This window comes from Barbus barbus, assembly GCF_936440315.1.
Source record: "Barbus barbus genome assembly, chromosome: 35".
Taxonomy (NCBI): domain Eukaryota; kingdom Metazoa; phylum Chordata; class Actinopteri; order Cypriniformes; family Cyprinidae; genus Barbus; species Barbus barbus.
The window spans coordinates 13,007,393-13,025,542 of NC_136763.1; the positions used below are offsets into that span (position 1 = coordinate 13,007,393).

The following is an 18,150-nucleotide window of genomic DNA, read 5'->3' on the forward strand; positions in this document are numbered from 1 at the left end:
AAGCGAGGTAACAATAACGGCGCTGTTTAAGTTTCACTATAACTAACGTTAGAGACATTGCTGCCGAACAAGAGACGCACAGACTCAGAGGTAATCTCTCTCTCTCTCCTCTCATAATTTATCAATTGTTGTTACCTCGCTTGTGAGAAGTCATGTACTTTTTTTTTACTGTAATAACTAATTAGTTATTAACTGTATTAACTGCATTAGTCTGCTATCAATGGCTCAAGCCTCTGTTACGGTTTTGTAATTAGCAAGAGATGAGATGCGTAAGAAATAATCCTCCTCACAATAGCGATTTAAGTAGAAAAACCCGACGAATGCCTTGAAATATATCATCTGATCGATGTCTTGAGGTGTGGCAACCGTAGTATAAGCGGAATAATTGACTTCGGTCCGTTGAATTATTAGAAAAATAATGCACACCCGAGGTGTAACAGCCACTCCGCGAATCACCAGTTCGGGTGTGCATTATTGACCGAAGTCAATTACTCCTTACTTCTCTTTTTCCTCTGATGCATAACAAATAACTTTTCTGTGAGGCTTCCAGTGACGAGACATCAGTGATAACGCATCAAAATCATGGCAAAACAAAGCATTTCATTCATTTTTTTTTACAGCGTATTCGTATACTTTTGCACTTCTGAATTTAAATATTTTTAAACTGCTATTGTAGTGCATATTTTCTATTGCTGTGTGTATTTATTAAAGTCATCTAGAGATTTACATGCTGCACACATAAGGATTTTATTGGTTATTTTTTAACAATGTAAAACAAATAGCAAAACAAAAAAAACTTTTAGGTGGGATAAGGGCCACCCTCGGTCCTTTCACGATTGTGTTCTTGGGGGGTGTGGGTTGGTCCCCCTCGGACCTCCCAATACGAGCCCGGTGCATCCGCACCAATTGCACCTCCCTAAGGATAACCCTGGCTGGGATGGTAGTTTTTTAATAATAATTTGCCACAAACAAGGCAGCTAAAGCTAATGTTGCATCACAAACACCCAAAATATAATTGCAAAAAATATATTCCTAAAAAAATATAAATACTTGCGTTACCACAAGCATTTACATAATATAATGCTTGCTTGATAAACCCTGTTAAAAACTGAAACAATATTTTCTCATAAAGACATTTTATTTACAAGAGGTGCAACTCAACTGAAGACAGATACCGCAGTAAAGATAATATTTTCACATCCAAGTCCCTTAATGCATGATGTCACTCAATTAAGATGAATAAAAACAGAGAAGACATGGATGGTCAAGACATTCCAAAGAAAACACAAAACATACAGGGTAAGCAAAGTTCAGAAAAGCTGAAGTGTTTTCCCTGAGAACACTGCTTCATATTTACGTTTCATTCAGAAGTCTGAGAAGGAACTTCACTGCTAAAATAATTTGATATTAATTTCACAAAGTGAAAATGTATAGATGGTCCCCAAGGGAATTTCATGTAGCATGAAATTAGCAGAAATTAAGAAAGGTGACCCATGACCTTCAGCTATCTGTCAGATCATTAAACAATAGGAACATAGAATGTTTTGCCTAAACTAAACCAAAGGTGAGAAAAATGACCTGTTAAAACAATGTTGATAATGATGTCCAAAGAACATTTAATGGATCATAAATACATGTAACTCAAAAAGACTAAGAAAGGTGTGGCCTTGACGTGCCGCTCTAATAAAAAGCTTTTCAGCATACACAGTACACAACTGAAAACTTCCTGTCTTTGTAATACATGATGAGTGATAGTGCTATAACACAACTTCCAACACAATCATTATACCCGAGGCATTTACAATGGCTTGTTAATACCTGCAACAGCTAAATAAGATTTCTTCCTCTTTTCTGACAGCTTTAGGAAGTTAACTAAAAGAAAACGAGAGGACAAGACTTGTACACCACAACTGGTGTTTCTCAAGCACTATTTGATGAAGAAATCATATTTACATCAACAAAAAGTCTAAAAGAAACATTAAAACAGATCTATTAGAGTTTGAAAATAAAAGTCAATTTAAAATGCTGTGGATTAAATGGTGTCACAGTCTTTTAAAATTCATAGTGGCAGTGTTTTAGTAAGAAAACGGATGACATCGCTCATGTCTAACTGTCAATCATTTCTGAGAGTTCTAAAAAGAGGTCGTCCTCTCCCTTGCCCGAATCCAATTCCAAGTCACCCTCAAGCCGATCATCAGTAAATTCATCTAGCAGGTCTTCAAAATCATCCACTGATGAACTGGTAACAACAGGAGTACGGCCAGTAGTGGTGCTGGACCGACGAGAGCGCATGCTGGGTGTTTTGACCACAGGGCTACAAGGGGAAAAAAAAAAAGAAAAAATAAGTAATTGTGTATATATATATATATATATATATATATATATATATATATATATATATATATATATTATGGTGTAACAGTACACATTTGTACTGAAAATTTTCATGTCGGTCTTTCGGCCTTTTTTCAGGAAATTCAGACAATAAATGCCATTTTGGTGCTCTTTGACATGGCATAACAGATCGCTGTATAAACGCCTCAGTTCAGATGGCGGAGCGTGAACCCTTCCACTTTATTACTAGTTTTAACACGAAATATATATGAACGAACGAACATCTCACTCCTCACATAATCGCTCAAAAGTTTCAACCACAGATAGACGTCATTAAAACAGCTTGTAAAAAAAAAATTCACGTAGCATTTCATTTTACCTCAGGCAAGTCATCAGTGTCTACAGCTCGTTATTTGCTGAAGAAATGAAATGCAGAGAAGAGCATTTCACAAAATATTGGACTATATATTCATTATACATTACCTGTTAGTGATGTCTTTATTTAATGCATGTTTAAATAAATCCATTATGAAACAAGTTATGACAGCCACTCAGTAAATTATTATATTTCAACAACATATAGAAATTGTATAATTTAGAAGTTGATATGTTTGCATTCAATTTTTAATTTGAGTGTTGATTATTAAAGGTAAAAATAAATAGTAATTGAATTTATGTTTGGGCTCTGTTGTTAATCGTAACCTTATAGTGATGTAAAAGGGCTCCCTATAGTTTAGAACAGAAGCTGAGGTAGATTTTTATCCCTAAGAAAATTAACCATAAATTTAATTTATTTACCATCGTTTAATAAAAAAATAAATAAAATTAGTTTTTTTTTTCTTCAGCTGTAACCGAAACCATACTGAAGCATGACATCAAAACCGAGGTACGTACCGAATCATCATGTTTGTGTACTGTTACACCCCTATACACACACAATTAATTTTTTTTAAAGAAGCATTAAGTCTGAAACGCGAGAGAACAATTTCCATACCTTTGGGGGACTGCAACAATTTCAGGTGATGTAGTACTGGCAGGCTCAACGCAGTTCATAGGCACCATCTGAATATCCACGGTGTTGGAAGGCACCTGCTGAATGTTGGACTGAACATCTGGAGGGGTTGGTGACTCCACCTAAAAGATTTTATAAAAAAAAATTATAAAATCAAACTGTATTCTATATTTTTTTCTAATACAGTGATGCACCAGACTTGCCTAACACCTTTAACTAATAAATAAACTAACACTTACCCTAAGGCGCTTGTTGGGAATAACCAGCGAGGAAGGTGTTTGACGGGCAGAGTTAAGAGGTTTCACTTCAGCAATAGCAGAGTGAACTTTTGCAGATTTCCTCTTTTGGGTAGGCTGGGCTGCCGGCTTCATTACTGATGGCTTTACATTCACCTTGGGCTTCACTGAAATGCAGGCAATTGCAACGGATTGAGTAGGCAATTTAGAAAAGTTATTAATTTACATTTCTATACATAGACACACTTTTTATTACATAAACAGTACTATTGTAAGCATTACAGTCATGTAGAAAGCATTACTGTGTAGAAACAGAAGTTAAATAAACAGTTAAAGAGAGATTGAATATGACCAATTAATGTTAAATTCATACCCTTGGTCTCTGTTTGAATAGTTCCCTCAGCTAGCTGGACAGGTATCACAGGAGAGGTCGAGGGCTTTGGTGTGTCTGATTGAGTCGGTGTGTTCGTCGATGGCATCCTGTCTCCAGAGCGCTCAGGAGAGCTTTTCTGGGGTGCTTCTGGGGCAGCAGGGAGCGGAGAGCTCTTGTGTTTGAGGGCAATCCGCTGCCTCACGGTGGTTTGTGGTTGGGCAGAGGGTTCAGAGGCTGGCGGTGAGGCGGCAGGAGCAGACAGTGCTGCGTCTTTCTGGTTGGTGGAGGTGACTTGCTCCTCCTGCAGCTTGCGGAGTCTCTTCTCTTGCATGATCTCCTCAAACGTTTTTACTTTAACGGTCTCACTGGTGGTTTTTCCTTTTCCATTTGCCTGCGAGTTGAACGGAGCAAACAATAATTATTCGAGAAACAATATTATTTAGGTATGCCTGTTGTCTTGTGTTTCATTTGAATCTTACCTCTATTGCAAGTTCTGGTTTCTTGTCAGGTGCATCTGGTTTTGTCTGACCCACAGTGCATGCAGCTGCTGGAAAGAATTAACAGCTATGTGAACACTAGGGGTTGCACCGACTACTAATAGACTTCAGTGCTCTGCCATGACGCTTTTGGCTTGACGTCGACAAGTCGCTGGTCCTGTAGCGGGCCAACAGTATAAGAAATCCACATTTACGCTCCGTTTCCAAACAGTTAAAATTAAATTAGCAAGAGCTCCACAAGACGTGATTATATTGCTGGATGCTCGAAATTGGACAGGAGAATGCAAGTTTTAAACAGCTTACTGTACAGGTAAATTAATCGCCGTTCTAATCTAATGCACTGCTGCACTGTAACGCACACACATAGGCTACAGACAGTGGCTCGTACATCACGCGCACAGAATCATTCAGCGCGGAAATGTATTGTCAACACTGTTCTGTGCTTTCTCAATAAAATAGCTTAGAAACTGGAGAGTTCAAGCATATATTTCTTAACTAAACTATATTTCCCACAGCTTCACTACTAGTAGAGAGACGCTGCCAGGTAGAATTAATTCACACACGCAATCGCTCTCACTAATGCATTCATTCATGTAATCTATGTGCTACTTATCTGCGTCTGATTTAGAACGAGCAGAAATCTGTGAGAAATATAACGACCAAAGATGAAAGAACTGATAAAAATAAGCTGTTATAGGAGCAATAGTCACGAGGGCAGTCCTGTGTCATATGCCAGCTGTGCACAAGGTGTTTGTCACAGCTCCAGACTTATTTGTTCATTAATGACGTCATCAGCGACTAGTCGACGCCGATTCAACTTTCATCACAAAAAAGTCGACTAAAAAAAATCAGAAGTCGTTCAACCCCTAGTAAACACACTTCTTTGGGTATATGAGGCAACCATTTCAAACTAGGAAAACATGAATGTGTCTGACTTACATGAGCTTTTATTAATTCGTAGAATGCGCCTCTTTGGAGGTCCACTTGACTCTGCTTCAGTTGAGGTTGGGGTCTTATCATCTGTGGTCTCTTGAAGCTGTGCCTGCATCCGGGCTGCCTTTTCCCTGCGTATCTCCTCCAGTGTTTTTACTCGTATCTCCCCAGCAGCTGCCACAGGTGCCTTGACCGCAGCTCCATCTCCTGAAGGTCCTTCATTCCTCTCTGGGCTTTTGGCTGTTGTGCTCACCACCTGGGCTTTTTTTCCCTGCATTTTTCTCTTTTCGTGAAGGATTTCAGAGAAGGTCTTAACTTGAGGTCCGCCAGCAGGTTTGACACTTTTCTTGGATGGGCTCAGCTCCTTCGCTGGCACTTCTTTCACAACATGTACAACTTTACATGTGTTAAGGTTTCTGGCTGCCTTCTCTTGCCGAATCTCCTCGAGAGTTTTTATACGGATATCTCCAGATGACTTCGGCTCGCTGTCAGTGCTAGATGGGGCAGCAGTCAACCCAAGTCTTTCACGCACTGGTTTCTGAGCTATAACGAGATCATGAAAAAAGTTATGAAAAAGATACAAAAGACCCACACAACTACAGCTGCCACAATAAACAAATCTCTCACGTTTCTGTGGTACCACGTCTGTGGAGGATTCAACAATTACACCAAGACGTTCAGCAAGGCGTCGTTTTAAAGGTAGGTCTTCCTCCACAGGAGGATCTTAAATTAAAACGACAACATCTGTCAGATTTTGCAAAAAAGGCACTGCAGATACATAAATGTGAAGCAAACCGTTTTCATAAACTTACCTCTGGCCAAAATTCTTTTCCCAAGTCTGTCTGCAATTTTTCTTTTTCCAATTTCATTAAGAGATGAATCTGCAATAGATTTTGAAAGGGTTTTAAATTTATTTAATGGTTCGATACTGTAAAAAACTAAGTTTAAAACCTGATGGACCACTCACCAATGCTGGCATTGTTAACTTCCAGACGTGAAAGAGATTGAATGTTTTCCTTTTCAATAGCAGTTCCTTTGTTTGGGGCTGAGCCTTGCATGGTGGACTGCCCTGCAAGCAAACGAAAAGCAAATATTAAAATGATCCAACAGATACCTTAACAACAAAACTTACCCAAATAAAATAGTGCTTAGGGTTCATTTACCAGATTTCTTCAAACTTGCCATGAGTGCTTTCCTCAATCTGATCTCCTCTAGTGTCTGGACACCAAAGTTCAGCGAATCATCTGCATAACAAGGTAATGATTAAATAAAGCTCCTAATAAATAAAAGAAAATATCAACAGATCATGGAAACAGTCTTTACTTTTGCTTGTGATCATTTTTCGGGGTGAACCTCCAAGAGATTCATCTCCTTCCTCTGAGAATTGATCTGCAAATATTGAGGAAAAAGACTTTTTAGTATTACTTAGTATTTTTAGATGAGGGATGCGAAACTATTCTTAAAGGTCCATCTGTAGCCCATAGCTCCAACCCTAATTAAACACACCTGAACCAGCTAATCAAGGACTAATTAAGGGTTGGAATCAACCACGAACAGGATTGGACAGTCTGTTCTAGTTATAACGTCACAAAAATGTGAGCTTACCATCCTCATCGTCATCATCAACAGGGTTGATGACCACTGGTGGATGGGTAGGGCTGGGGACATTCTCTTGGGTCTCAGTTCTAATGACTCCTCTTAACTGCGGGTTAGTAGGGTTTGCAGTGGGCGCAGGGACTTGGTTGACTTGGTCATCGAGTGGGGCCTCTTCCTTCTCTTTTTGCACTACTTGTCCTATTTACAAAAAGGCCAATTTGTATTAGAAATGTATAAAGACCGGTATAGTTCAAATCACTGTAAAGACAGCACAATACCTTTGTCTGGGGCAAAATAACTCCCATCAATGATGCGCGGCTTCTCATGATGGAAAGCACAGTGAGGTTTCTGGCAGCCAGCCAGCTGGTTCTCCCAATAGCATGCGATTTCTTTGCGGTTTTTCTATAAAAGTAATAACAGGGTGGATCATTATTGAGGTCCCAATTAAGAAACAATGGAAGGATCTTAACAGAAAGAGGTTTTGGAATCGGACACAAACCTTTATTTCCATATGGCGAAACTTGCAGACGTTACGGAAGCACCTTTGCTCTTGCCACAGGTTGCAGACTGTCTCGCTACCCATGGCAGCCTCACAGTGTCGAAAAGGGCAGCTGTCACCCTTAAAAGGCAAATCGCAAACACCAAAAATTAACTTTTAGTTATGATCATCATCATCTTTATGTATGCATGTACGTATGTGTATCTGTACATAGAAAACTTTTTCATACTACTTTCCATATTACATTTTATCATTAAATCTATATTTAAAAATGTACTATTTAAAATAAATATCTAAATATATACTCTAAAATGTGTGTGTGAAAGTGGCGTGACAGAGCCAAGTATGGTGACCCATACTCGGAATTTGTGTATACAATGCACAGCATATGACTGTTTACGCTTTATTTTACCTTAGTACAGGTGGAATAGTAGAAGAAGTAGCAGTCATCTCCTTGCATGGTCATTCTGGCACAAGTTTGTTGTCTTCTAGGTCAGGAGCTCTTCTGTGATGCTGGGATCTCGTCCTGGACTCCTACGAAAGGGTCCACGTGAATCTCCCTATTTAAAGTGTTACAAGCCTATTCATGCCCCTGTTGATCCTTTCACATTTTTCATTTTCACTTTCACATTCTGTCCTGAATGATGCAATATGGTGGCCGATAATTAAATACTTGAGAGAAAATGCATTGCAAGAACTTCGTTCACCTGCAGTGGCTGAGACGTTCCCTGGTGATCTCAAGCCCTTGACGGGTCGCTCCACACTGTATGGATCCTGAAGGAACACTTGACTGATGAGTAAAGACTGAACAGGGAAAGATGGGCCAACTTTTGCCTCTCTTAGAAACTTGTTCCCATCAGACTGCTGTGTTAAAACTTGCATGTGGAGGAAAATGTCCATTTCATTTTTTTTTTTCCAATATTGTTGATAATTGAGTGGTGGGGGGGGGGATGGGGGAAGTTAAAAAAATATAGAAATAAGTTAAAAAAAAATCCTCAAGCTAGATGTCAAAAAAGGAAATCCGAGGGCAAAAAAGGGACTGGATATCTTGGGAGATGTTGGAAAGAAAAGAAAAAAAAAAAGGTTCTCTTCTACTTCTCCTGAAGGCAGGTGGAAAATTTAAATGGGGTAGACTGGAACTTTAAAAAAATGCTCTATAGAGGAAAACCAAAAATCAATGGTGAGATTTAAAAAAAGGCAGCAATCTTCAGGGAAGCCATTTCATTATCCAAATCCAGTTATCCTCGGAATGAAGGACAAGATCTTGCATAACCTACATTTCAAAAAAAGAGACAAAAACACTCCCCATGTGCTGAACAATTGGTTATCTGAATAAGGACAGGAACATAATACATTTCATTACATGGATAAAATTCTTAAGGGAGACTGAACATGTTTTTGGATTTATATCACATGTAATTGGACACAATAGTAAGTGATAATACATACAAACAACTTCAGATTGTGGAGACAATTTTGTATTTGAACTCATTTTGGTTCTGGGTATGGATTTTCGAGCGTGATAAACCATATTTATCAAGTTTTAAAATTGGTATTATCTGAATAAATATTTGGCAGACTTTGCATCCGCATCTGTAAATTTAGGATGCGGTTTACAAATTCCACGTCTGTAAATCTCAAATATTTAAACATTTTTTCAGATGAAAAAAAAATGTATAGTACATAATCTAAAGTTACACACTCATAAATAAACCAAAACGAAAGCACAGCGAAAACGACTTTGATTAAATTTTTTAAAGAAATCTTTTGTTTCCATTGAGTTTTTCAAAAGTTCGATTTCGATTTTGAATTAAATCCACTGTTAAAAAAATAGTTATCCCGTTTTGTCTTGTTAGGCCTTTAGTGTCGTATTTGGTCTGACTCGTTTAACTATAAAGGTTGTCCGATGAGAAACACTGAGACAAACAACGTGTAAAGAACAGATCATTATTTTATATGTTTAAGCCTAAAAGCTGTGTAACGTTAGGTGAAAATAAAACGGTGTTCTATGGCTTTCGAATAGCATGTTGCTAACTTCGAACAGCATGTTGCTAACTTTAGCACGACTACTGCACTTAACTAAAATAAATGAATGATTAAATAAAAAGTTAAATCACTTCAAATAAAGCGTTCACAATTACCAGTTTATACCGATTGGAATTAAGTATGTTCGGTTTGGTGTATGTTGACGCTCGTAGTCGACGCTCCTGGACTGGACTTATCTCTTCTTGGCTTCACAGGCGAACAAAATGGCGCTCGGCTGTCCAGGCAGTAATGTGCTGGCATAGACGTCAATGTGACGAACCGACTCGTTAAAGAGATAGTTCACCAGAAACGACTTTCTTTATTCTACAAAACTCAAAAGGTGAATTCTGGCAATTAAGTCAAGCTAGAAGAAAAATATGTTGGTTACAAGGAGTCTCCAAGCTCACTCTAGTTTGACCACAAGATGAAATTCCCGACAGTTAGTGCTACCAGTTAATATTCTGTATTATCATTAAAACCATTTGTTTACCAGGATTATAAAAACTCACCTAAATACTGTCCAAGATTAAGCAAAGTTAGTAACAATCTCACACAGTCGCAGAAAGCAGCGTAGGGTTGGTTTTGTTTGAAAGTTGTACATTTTAATTTTCTAAAAATCAGATCAAATAATGTGATCACCTATAATCATTCATCATTTTGACTCATCTCTTTTCTTATAAATGGTTTTAAGTATGGAACTTATAATTTTAAAACTTTTTTGTCAAAACTTTATTTTAATATGCCATACGTTAGTAACATGTTGTGTTGTAGACATCCATCCAACCAATATTTTTTGTTTATTTAAAAACCAGCCATCGTTGTTAATGTCATTATTATACCCTTTTATGTCTCTTCTGTTGTTGCATATATGTGTGTGTGTGTTTATTTATTTATTGGGGGGGTCGGTGAAAAATTTAATGTTAAAAAAAATAGTTGGGAACCACTGCTTTAGAGTGACAGCCGCCCCTGATATTCCCTGATTTTTATTTAATTTTTTTACATTTTAATGAATGTCTGACGAATTGGGGACACAACTTTGAAACCTTATGAAACATGCATGTGTCACTGAAAAACAACCTTGCTTTGATATGAGATATTATTAAGTGTTACTTTTGATAAAACATTTTTATCCATTTTATAGCATAATGATTGAACCCTTCTCTGTTTTAGATGTAGTGAGAAGACAATAAGTGTCATAGATTTCACATAATAATGATAAAATTAAATTGAAGGGGATAATTGTGTTAAATACATTCTATTATTTATCCCCATAACATTTACAATTGAAAATATTTTAATTGTTTAAACCCGATAGCAGTTACAATTGCTGGACATGTTTTGTCCCATGTCTTAAGAATGACTGAATTATTAAAAATTATGAAAAAAATACAAAGAAAAATAAAATAATCTTCATATATTCCAGTAAATGCATGCAAATGTATATCTTGTGTTTCACATTACATGTGCAGAGGCAATTTCTGAAAACAGTTTCATTTTAGATAGTTTTAATATCCAACAAAAGTTAGCTGCGTATTTACACTACATTAGTTGCTTGACTATTGACTAAAATGACTCAAAGGCTAATTTTAAAGCAGAGCAATAAGAAATGATTTCACATTAATAACCACAACTATTCACAAGTACTCCACATACATCCATATGTAGGCTACAACCTATGCTGCATTTTAGATTTAAAAATATTGTGCTCAGCTGTTTTCCAATCATGGAAATAAATCAATATGTTACCCCTAAAATAGGCTATGCCACTGAGTTAGAAAACTTGCACTCCCGAATGTAATAAAAATGATCATCTGGGATGGTCGTGCTGCCCCAGAATGATTTAAAATGGCAGGGGTGCACCAGGTGATATTTGTCATTCCTCCAGTACAGCTATAAAATGAGTTAAGGGAATCCAATCGTTGATAAAGTCCATCTGATCTGTTGGCACAGAACTGACTTTTCAGTGCAGGAAGTGAGTTGAGAATGTTCACACATGTTGGCAATGGTGAAAAGCCCTTTCCAACAGTTGTAAAGGCGTTTGTGGTCATGGAACCATCCGATTCATCTTCTGCTCCTGTAGCAAAGAAATAATTATATATCAGAATCTGAAGATAAATAACCATTTTAAAAATCAAAATAATTAATGCAAATCTTACCAAGGATTAACCATTTCTTCAGGTGGTTGATTAAAGGGTAATTGCCTTGTCCACAGAAATATCCAGAAAAATCATCCAGGTCTAAAGCCCATACAAATGCACCCCCAAAGCCATGTTCCTGTACGTATTTTATCTTAACAATAAAAAGCAGAGCTGTTATTTTTCATGTAACAATCTATCAATTTAAACATAAGAGTAGCCTATATAACAGAATGTACCTTAATTTCAAAGCTCCTGAGATTGTCAAAGCCCACCCAGTCACTGCCTTTAATAGAAAAAGGAACTTTCTGGTCTTCTATCCACTGTACTACACCGCCGTTGAGGAAAAGACATATCTTGAGAAAAGAAAATATTTCTTAAATTAATATAGACAAGCATTTGCAATTAATATTAAAAATATTGAACAAAGGGTTCTGTCTAGAAAATATATTTTCCTATGAGATTTACTTCAAAGTAAGCCCACAGGCCCATCTCTTGTGTATAAGGTCCAGGAGAAGCCAAGTTATTGGCTGGGGCTCCAACTCCACTCTGAGAGGAGGTGAGGATGAAGGAGCTCCCTGGAATCTCCAGTATTTTAGTGCAGAATCCTGTAAGAAAGATGAAAATATGCAAACTATCCAGCAGCAAATTGAAGCCTGTGCTCATAATAAAAGTCAGTCTGCTTACGGTGTTTGAGTTGATATCCTCCTCATCTTGGATGCCACTGTACAAAGGACTGTGATGTCTTGCAATGCCATCTTTAAATGTATGAAAATCAAATGCCTTGACACTAATAAGGTCCAAGTACCTAAAAAAAATTTAAACTATTTTTGTGTGTGTAATTTTTGTAATTAAGATAGCACTGCAGCTGAATGACATGTTGCTCTTACTTTGAGATCTCAGGAATATTGTAGCTCCTTTCAATGACGACTTTCTGTGCTGAAACAGTTGCTGTTAGAATCAGTCTTTCGTCTTTGTTTGATTGGCCTTCAGCTAGAAATGCCTCCAGAAGTTCCTTAAGTTTCACAAAAATTCATTTAGTTCTTTAGGTAATTGTTTTTACTCGTTTTAAGCATAAACCTCAATAATATTTACACTTAAACCAAGAAGAAGAAATTATATACAGTATATAATCTTAACAACCCTAAACATTTGATTGGTAGTGTAGCCTATATATTTATGTGCCATGTACCACTAAAATTTTACACAGATTCAGTGGAAAACACTTGCAAAACCTTCAAACCCATATATGAAAACATAATTGAAATTTTAACCTTGCACAGTAGAGTGAATTTCAGTTTTTCTTGTGGATGTGTCTCCGAAGTGCCTTTGCATTCCCAGTCCAAATCCAGCCCATCAAAGTTATACTTCCTCAGAAATTCTATAGAAGACTTGATGAATGCCTGACGGTTTGTCCAGCTGGACAGCATAATGGAGAATCTGGTGTGAACAAGTAAACTACTTACTACTTACTTCACTATAACTTGTAATGTGGCTTACAAATTTTTCTGATTAATTGCAAATTTGCAAAATCTCTCTCAATAAACCGTTTTTGTAAAAAAAAAAAAAAACTGTATAAAATATATAAAAATGGTACGTTACCAGTAGAGATCAACATTTATTCAGAAACAGAAAAAGAATGCTTACTGGTTTGAGTCCTGGTCTCTGATGGACAACAAGGTTATTAGGTGAGGATTTCTAAAAGAAACAAAAGAAACAAAGTCTTTGTCACACAGTTGACAAATCAAATATATCCAAGACTAGAAATGTATATCTCTGAGATACAAGCATCCTTACTGGTTCTTAAGTGCATTGAAGGTCGAGTAAAGAGCCACATCATTCCACTCACTACCTGCTATGTTATTGGCATAGTTTACAATGGCAAATGCATAGATCAAATGAGTGCACAAGTTTGGGTCCACATTCTCAGGAAGGTACTTAGCAGTTCCTGCTCTGTACTGAGACCAGTTTGTGAAGTAACACACCAGCCTTAAACAGGCTACTGAGGAAAAAGAGAATAAAAACGCATACTAACATATCAGCAGGAATTTGTTTGTGATGCAATTTAAATGAATAATTCTCAATCCCTCAATACTTTTTTTTTTTTTGAAACATTATACTTTTCACTTTCATGCAGTGAATTGAAAATCACCTTACCGAACTGAAAGAGCAAATTCAGGCCTGACAAAAATGGGAAAAGATCATTAATAGATGCTTTTATGTGAGATTAATATATTAACCTTCCTGTTGTGTTGAAAAACTGGGTAAAACTTCTGTTTTGGGGTTAAATTGACATACACCGGTTTCCATGCAATTTTCCAAAAATCAGCACTATGAAAAAAGACCTCTATTGTAGCTTGTTTTTATGTTTTTGTTCAGAAATCATAATGTTTTTGATGTTTTTGTCTTGACCACTTATAGTGACAATTTACAAACAGCGGTGCAAATAACTAATTATAAATAATATATAACATTATTTCTATTTATCTCTTGCTATTTGTACTTCCTCTGCCTTTTCGTTATGTCTGGTTCTCAAAACCTTGTGAGAGTAAAATGGGTTTCTCACGCTTTTTTAAGTGCTGTAACAGTTCAGTAATTTAGATCCAAAAAAATGCAAAAATGACCAGTACAAGTTAAACGTTTCAAGTTGTTCGACAAGTTACAATAAAGGTTTTCTCTTTGTTGATTTTTGGCAAATTTATGGAAAAACGTTGGGGTTAATGGGGGGTCAACATGACCCCATCCCAAAGGAACAATTTTTGTACAGCCTTTCTGAAACACATCTATGTCACACATTTGCATGGACATTCATGACTCTAAATGAGAAATATTCAAAAAATTTAAATGAGAAATAAATAGTTTAACTTTCAAATATTTTGAAAATTGAATGTGGTTCAAATTGACCCCAACACAACAGTGGGGTTAAAGAAACATATTTGAATAAAAATAGACAAAATACCTGTTAAATGTGTTATTCCCCTGTTCATTTTGTTGCTGCTACATGTCCCTTTAGTTTTGCGTGGGGAACTCCGCATAAAGTAAAATTAGGGGTGGAGAGAGAAATAGGGAGGGCTACACATGTATAACATGACACTAAATGTCAGCTCAGATTTTTCTTGCCTATAGAAAAATCAGAATTTCAGTCAGATTTGGCCAATCCAGATTTAGTAACAGACCAGTCAAGATTTATTTATTTAGCAACTTATTGTTTTGAATGAAGATTTGTCTTTCTTTGACAGACACAATGAAGATTTAGTGTATCTCTCATGGTGGAATCAGTGGTGTGGCTGTCCATTTCCTTGAGGATGTTCACAATAGAATGAAATGAAATGCTATTCAAAACAATTGAGAATACAATGGCAATTTTATTTTGAGACTGTAAGGAAAAATGCTCATGCAGTTAAATCTTTTTTTTTTTTTTAAATAAAAGCGTGCTATTAAATGTTAAGCTCTTCACATTTAAACACAAACATCATAAACAATATCTACACATTTTATGTTGATGAAAGGTCTTGTTGTCTTATCTAAAAAAAAAGAACAAAAAACAGATCTGATGTGACCTATTTTCAGTTTCACCTCAAGCTCTCTACCATTATTATTTTTACTGAAACTAGAAACTCTAGTAGTGTAACTAAACTGCAGTATCGTTGCTGAAGTCACAAAGTTTGTCATCACAAACATGATATGTTTCAGTGACTTCAGGCATGTAGAAATTTAGTATGTGGACATAGAAAGATTCATCACATTATCTTCAACAGCCCAGGATGAACCCTAAGACACTGCTTCTGTAGGATTATATAGAGATACTATAGATATATATCAGTAACTTCAAGCTAATATTTATGATAATATGTACCCAGTGTTACACAAGAAAGTTACATTAGGTCATTGTTCAATCAGATATGGGTACATTTGCTCTTTGTATTGAACCTTATCTTCGGTGGAAGATGTGTTTAATCCAGACAGAGACAAGGGTCCAGACAGAGACGAAGGACATACAGGTGTCAATCCAATGATAAAAATAACTACAACACAGCAATCAGTAACAACATCACCTGAGCTTGCACTCCAACACACTTACATTTATTCATTTAGCTGACGCTTTTATCCAAAGTGACTTACAATTGCTATATATATATGTCAGAGGTCGCACGCCTCTGGAGCAACTAGGGGTTAAGTAACTTGCTCAGGGACACATTGGTGTCTCACAGTGGATTCGAACCCGGGTCTCTCACACCCGGGTTCGGTGTCTTATCCACTGCGCCATCACCACCCCACCGTCACATCATCTTTGACCTGTCTAAACAACTCCAACATTATTAGTGGGACATTGTAAAAGTATTAAAAACTAATAAAAGTGTCTATCTATGTTTGATATTGATTTAGTTTAGTATTAATGTCTTAATTTAATCATACTCCCCTCTATATTTTAATTTGTGCACAACCAGTCAAGCCTTTGGAATAATAATATTTTTAAATGTTGTTGAAAGAAGTATATTATGCTCATGTATAATTTCCAGTAACCATTACACGTTCCTTCAGAAATCATACGAATATATTGATTTGCTGCTCAAGATACATTTCTTTTTGAAAGAAAGGAAAAATAAATTAATATTCTTATTCAGCAAGGATGCATTAAATAGATGAAAAGTTACAGTAAAAACATGTATAATGTTACAAAAGATAATTCAAATGCCGTTCTTTTGAATTTTATACTCAAAGAATCCTTTAAAAAAAAAAATCAAGTTTAAAATTAAATTAAAATAAAAAAACATTTAAATAATTTAAAAATTAAGTTGTTGGGCAGCAAAAACTTTTCCACGTTGATAATAAGAACCATTATTATTAATTGAGTACGAATAATAATTGAGTGCAAAATCAGCATATTAGAGTGATTTCTGAAGGATCATGTCACGCTGAAGACAGGAGTACTGGCTGATGGAAATTCAGCTTTGCCACGAGGAATAAATAATCATTTGAAATATATTGTCACGGCTTCGGAAGAGAGATGAAGCGAGGACTCAAGTGCAGGAGAATGGTTGGTTTTTTTAATAATAAAATGAAACAAAAACTGAACAAAAACCACCTCGAAGGGGAAAAACAGGCAGACAGAGAACTGCAGTACGCGCAGACATACCCACACACAACTTTAAACAACTGACATTAAACGACTAACCAGCAGAGGACTGCAAACCACAGAAGAATAAATAGGGTGACAAACGAGGAGGACACAGGTGAAGTCACTGAAACAATAACGAGATAACAAGGAGGACAATAGACAGGAGAGCACATGGCACAAACCACAAACAACAAGCCATGTGCTCAAACAAACACACAGGGACATCTGGTGGCCAACCAGGGCACACCAGCAGGACCGTGACATATATAACAATAAAAAAACAGTTATTTCAGATAGTATTAATATTTCACAATATTACTGTTTGTAATCAAATAAATGAAGCCTTGGTGAGCATGAAAGACTCTCAAAAACATAAAATCCTAGGTACTCCAAGCATTTGACCAGTATAGAAATCTGAAGCTTCATTCATGGTAACATTTTAATAAAGCATGTACTGCCTTTTCAAACCATGATTATTGGGCACATAGTCACATTTCGCAGATTAACAATAGCTCCTTACCTCCTGTCCCAGGGCTCATGAATTTTAACTGCTCTGTTAAGAGAAATGTATATGCAGGGTTTTTATTTATTTATTTTTATGTAGCATTATATTATTTACATGTTGTATTATTTAATACGGAGGACTAGAAGTGACAATGAACGAATAAGTTTAATTGCTCATTGAAAATTTCTCTTTGCCTTTTTATCAGTTTTGCCTTTTTTTCGCCATTTTGGTAAATCTTTTTCATTACAAGCCAATGCACCGATGCCACATCTAAGTTGAACATACATTATGTGAGACATTGCATTTGTATTGTTGTTATAAACCTTAGTACTCAAGGGAGCGAGAGAATAAGTTGTCAGAGTGATTAGCTAGTACAGAATTTGATCAAATTAGGATGATAAAAATATAGGAATACTGCGGTTGAGGTAGGGTAGACTGAGTTTCATCACTACACAAAATGAAGTGATGCTGAAATGAAGTGATTTTTCACGTGATATTTCTTTTGCTTGTGTCCTAAAATATCATAAATTAATAATAGCCATAAATAGTTCAAATTGTCCACAATTAGCACATAAACACGAGGTGCATTTTTGTCTCAACTGTACCCAATTGGTGTACATGGAAATAGTAGCATGGTACAGTTGAGACACCCATTCTTAATGCTATAAAGCTGGCTAACTATTTATAGCAAATGTAATAAATGACAAAATTACAGTTTTAAATAAATACAGTTTAAAAATACATTTATTTATTTGCTTTATTTAATTAGGATTCAGTTAAACAAAACAGGAACAAATATTTAACACTACAAAACAGTACAAATGTAAACATAACAGTAAAAATAAAAATATACAGTATATTCTATAACCCTACCCCGCATCACTCG

At 36.2% G+C, this 18,150-nt stretch overlaps 2 protein-coding genes across 7 annotated transcripts; both read right to left on the reverse strand.

Annotated features, from left to right (window-relative positions):
• Positions 1-732: 732 nt before the first annotated feature.
• On the reverse strand, positions 733-9,794 carry LOC306855045 (zinc finger CCCH domain-containing protein 11A-like). 6 transcript variants are annotated; one of them, XM_079393452.1, is made up of 17 exons: positions 9,632-9,742; positions 8,188-8,254; positions 7,893-8,040; positions 7,481-7,600; positions 7,260-7,383; positions 6,991-7,179; positions 6,709-6,774; positions 6,549-6,629; positions 6,353-6,454; positions 6,198-6,266; positions 6,013-6,108; positions 5,392-5,928; positions 4,435-4,502; positions 3,956-4,346; positions 3,586-3,749; positions 3,329-3,468; positions 733-2,314 (listed from the first exon to the last, which is right to left on the reverse strand). In XM_079393452.1, the coding sequence occupies exons 3-17, from the start codon at positions 7,944-7,946 to the stop codon at positions 2,107-2,109; spliced, it is 2,409 nt and encodes an 802-aa protein (XP_079249578.1). In that variant the 5' UTR covers positions 7,947-8,040; positions 8,188-8,254; positions 9,632-9,742; the 3' UTR covers positions 733-2,106. The 6 variants fall into 6 exon arrangements, with proteins under 6 accessions (XP_079249578.1, XP_079249579.1, XP_079249576.1 ...); XM_079393453.1 differs by having other exon boundaries at positions 7,893-8,014; positions 9,622-9,738; XM_079393450.1 differs by having other exon boundaries at positions 9,622-9,738.
• A 1,584-nt stretch (positions 9,795-11,378) lies between these two features.
• LOC306854783 (chitinase-3-like protein 1) lies at positions 11,379-17,298 on the reverse strand (the record flags this gene model as incomplete). The annotated part of the gene is made up of 11 exons (XM_079393014.1): positions 11,379-11,395; positions 11,463-11,579; positions 11,662-11,794; positions 11,880-11,996; positions 12,109-12,448; positions 12,531-12,655; positions 12,915-13,080; positions 13,288-13,338; positions 13,438-13,642; positions 13,798-13,821; positions 17,280-17,298. The coding sequence occupies 11 exons, from the start codon at positions 17,296-17,298 to the stop codon at positions 11,379-11,381; spliced, it is 1,314 nt and encodes a 437-aa protein (XP_079249140.1).
• Between the last annotated feature and the right edge of the window lie 852 nt (positions 17,299-18,150).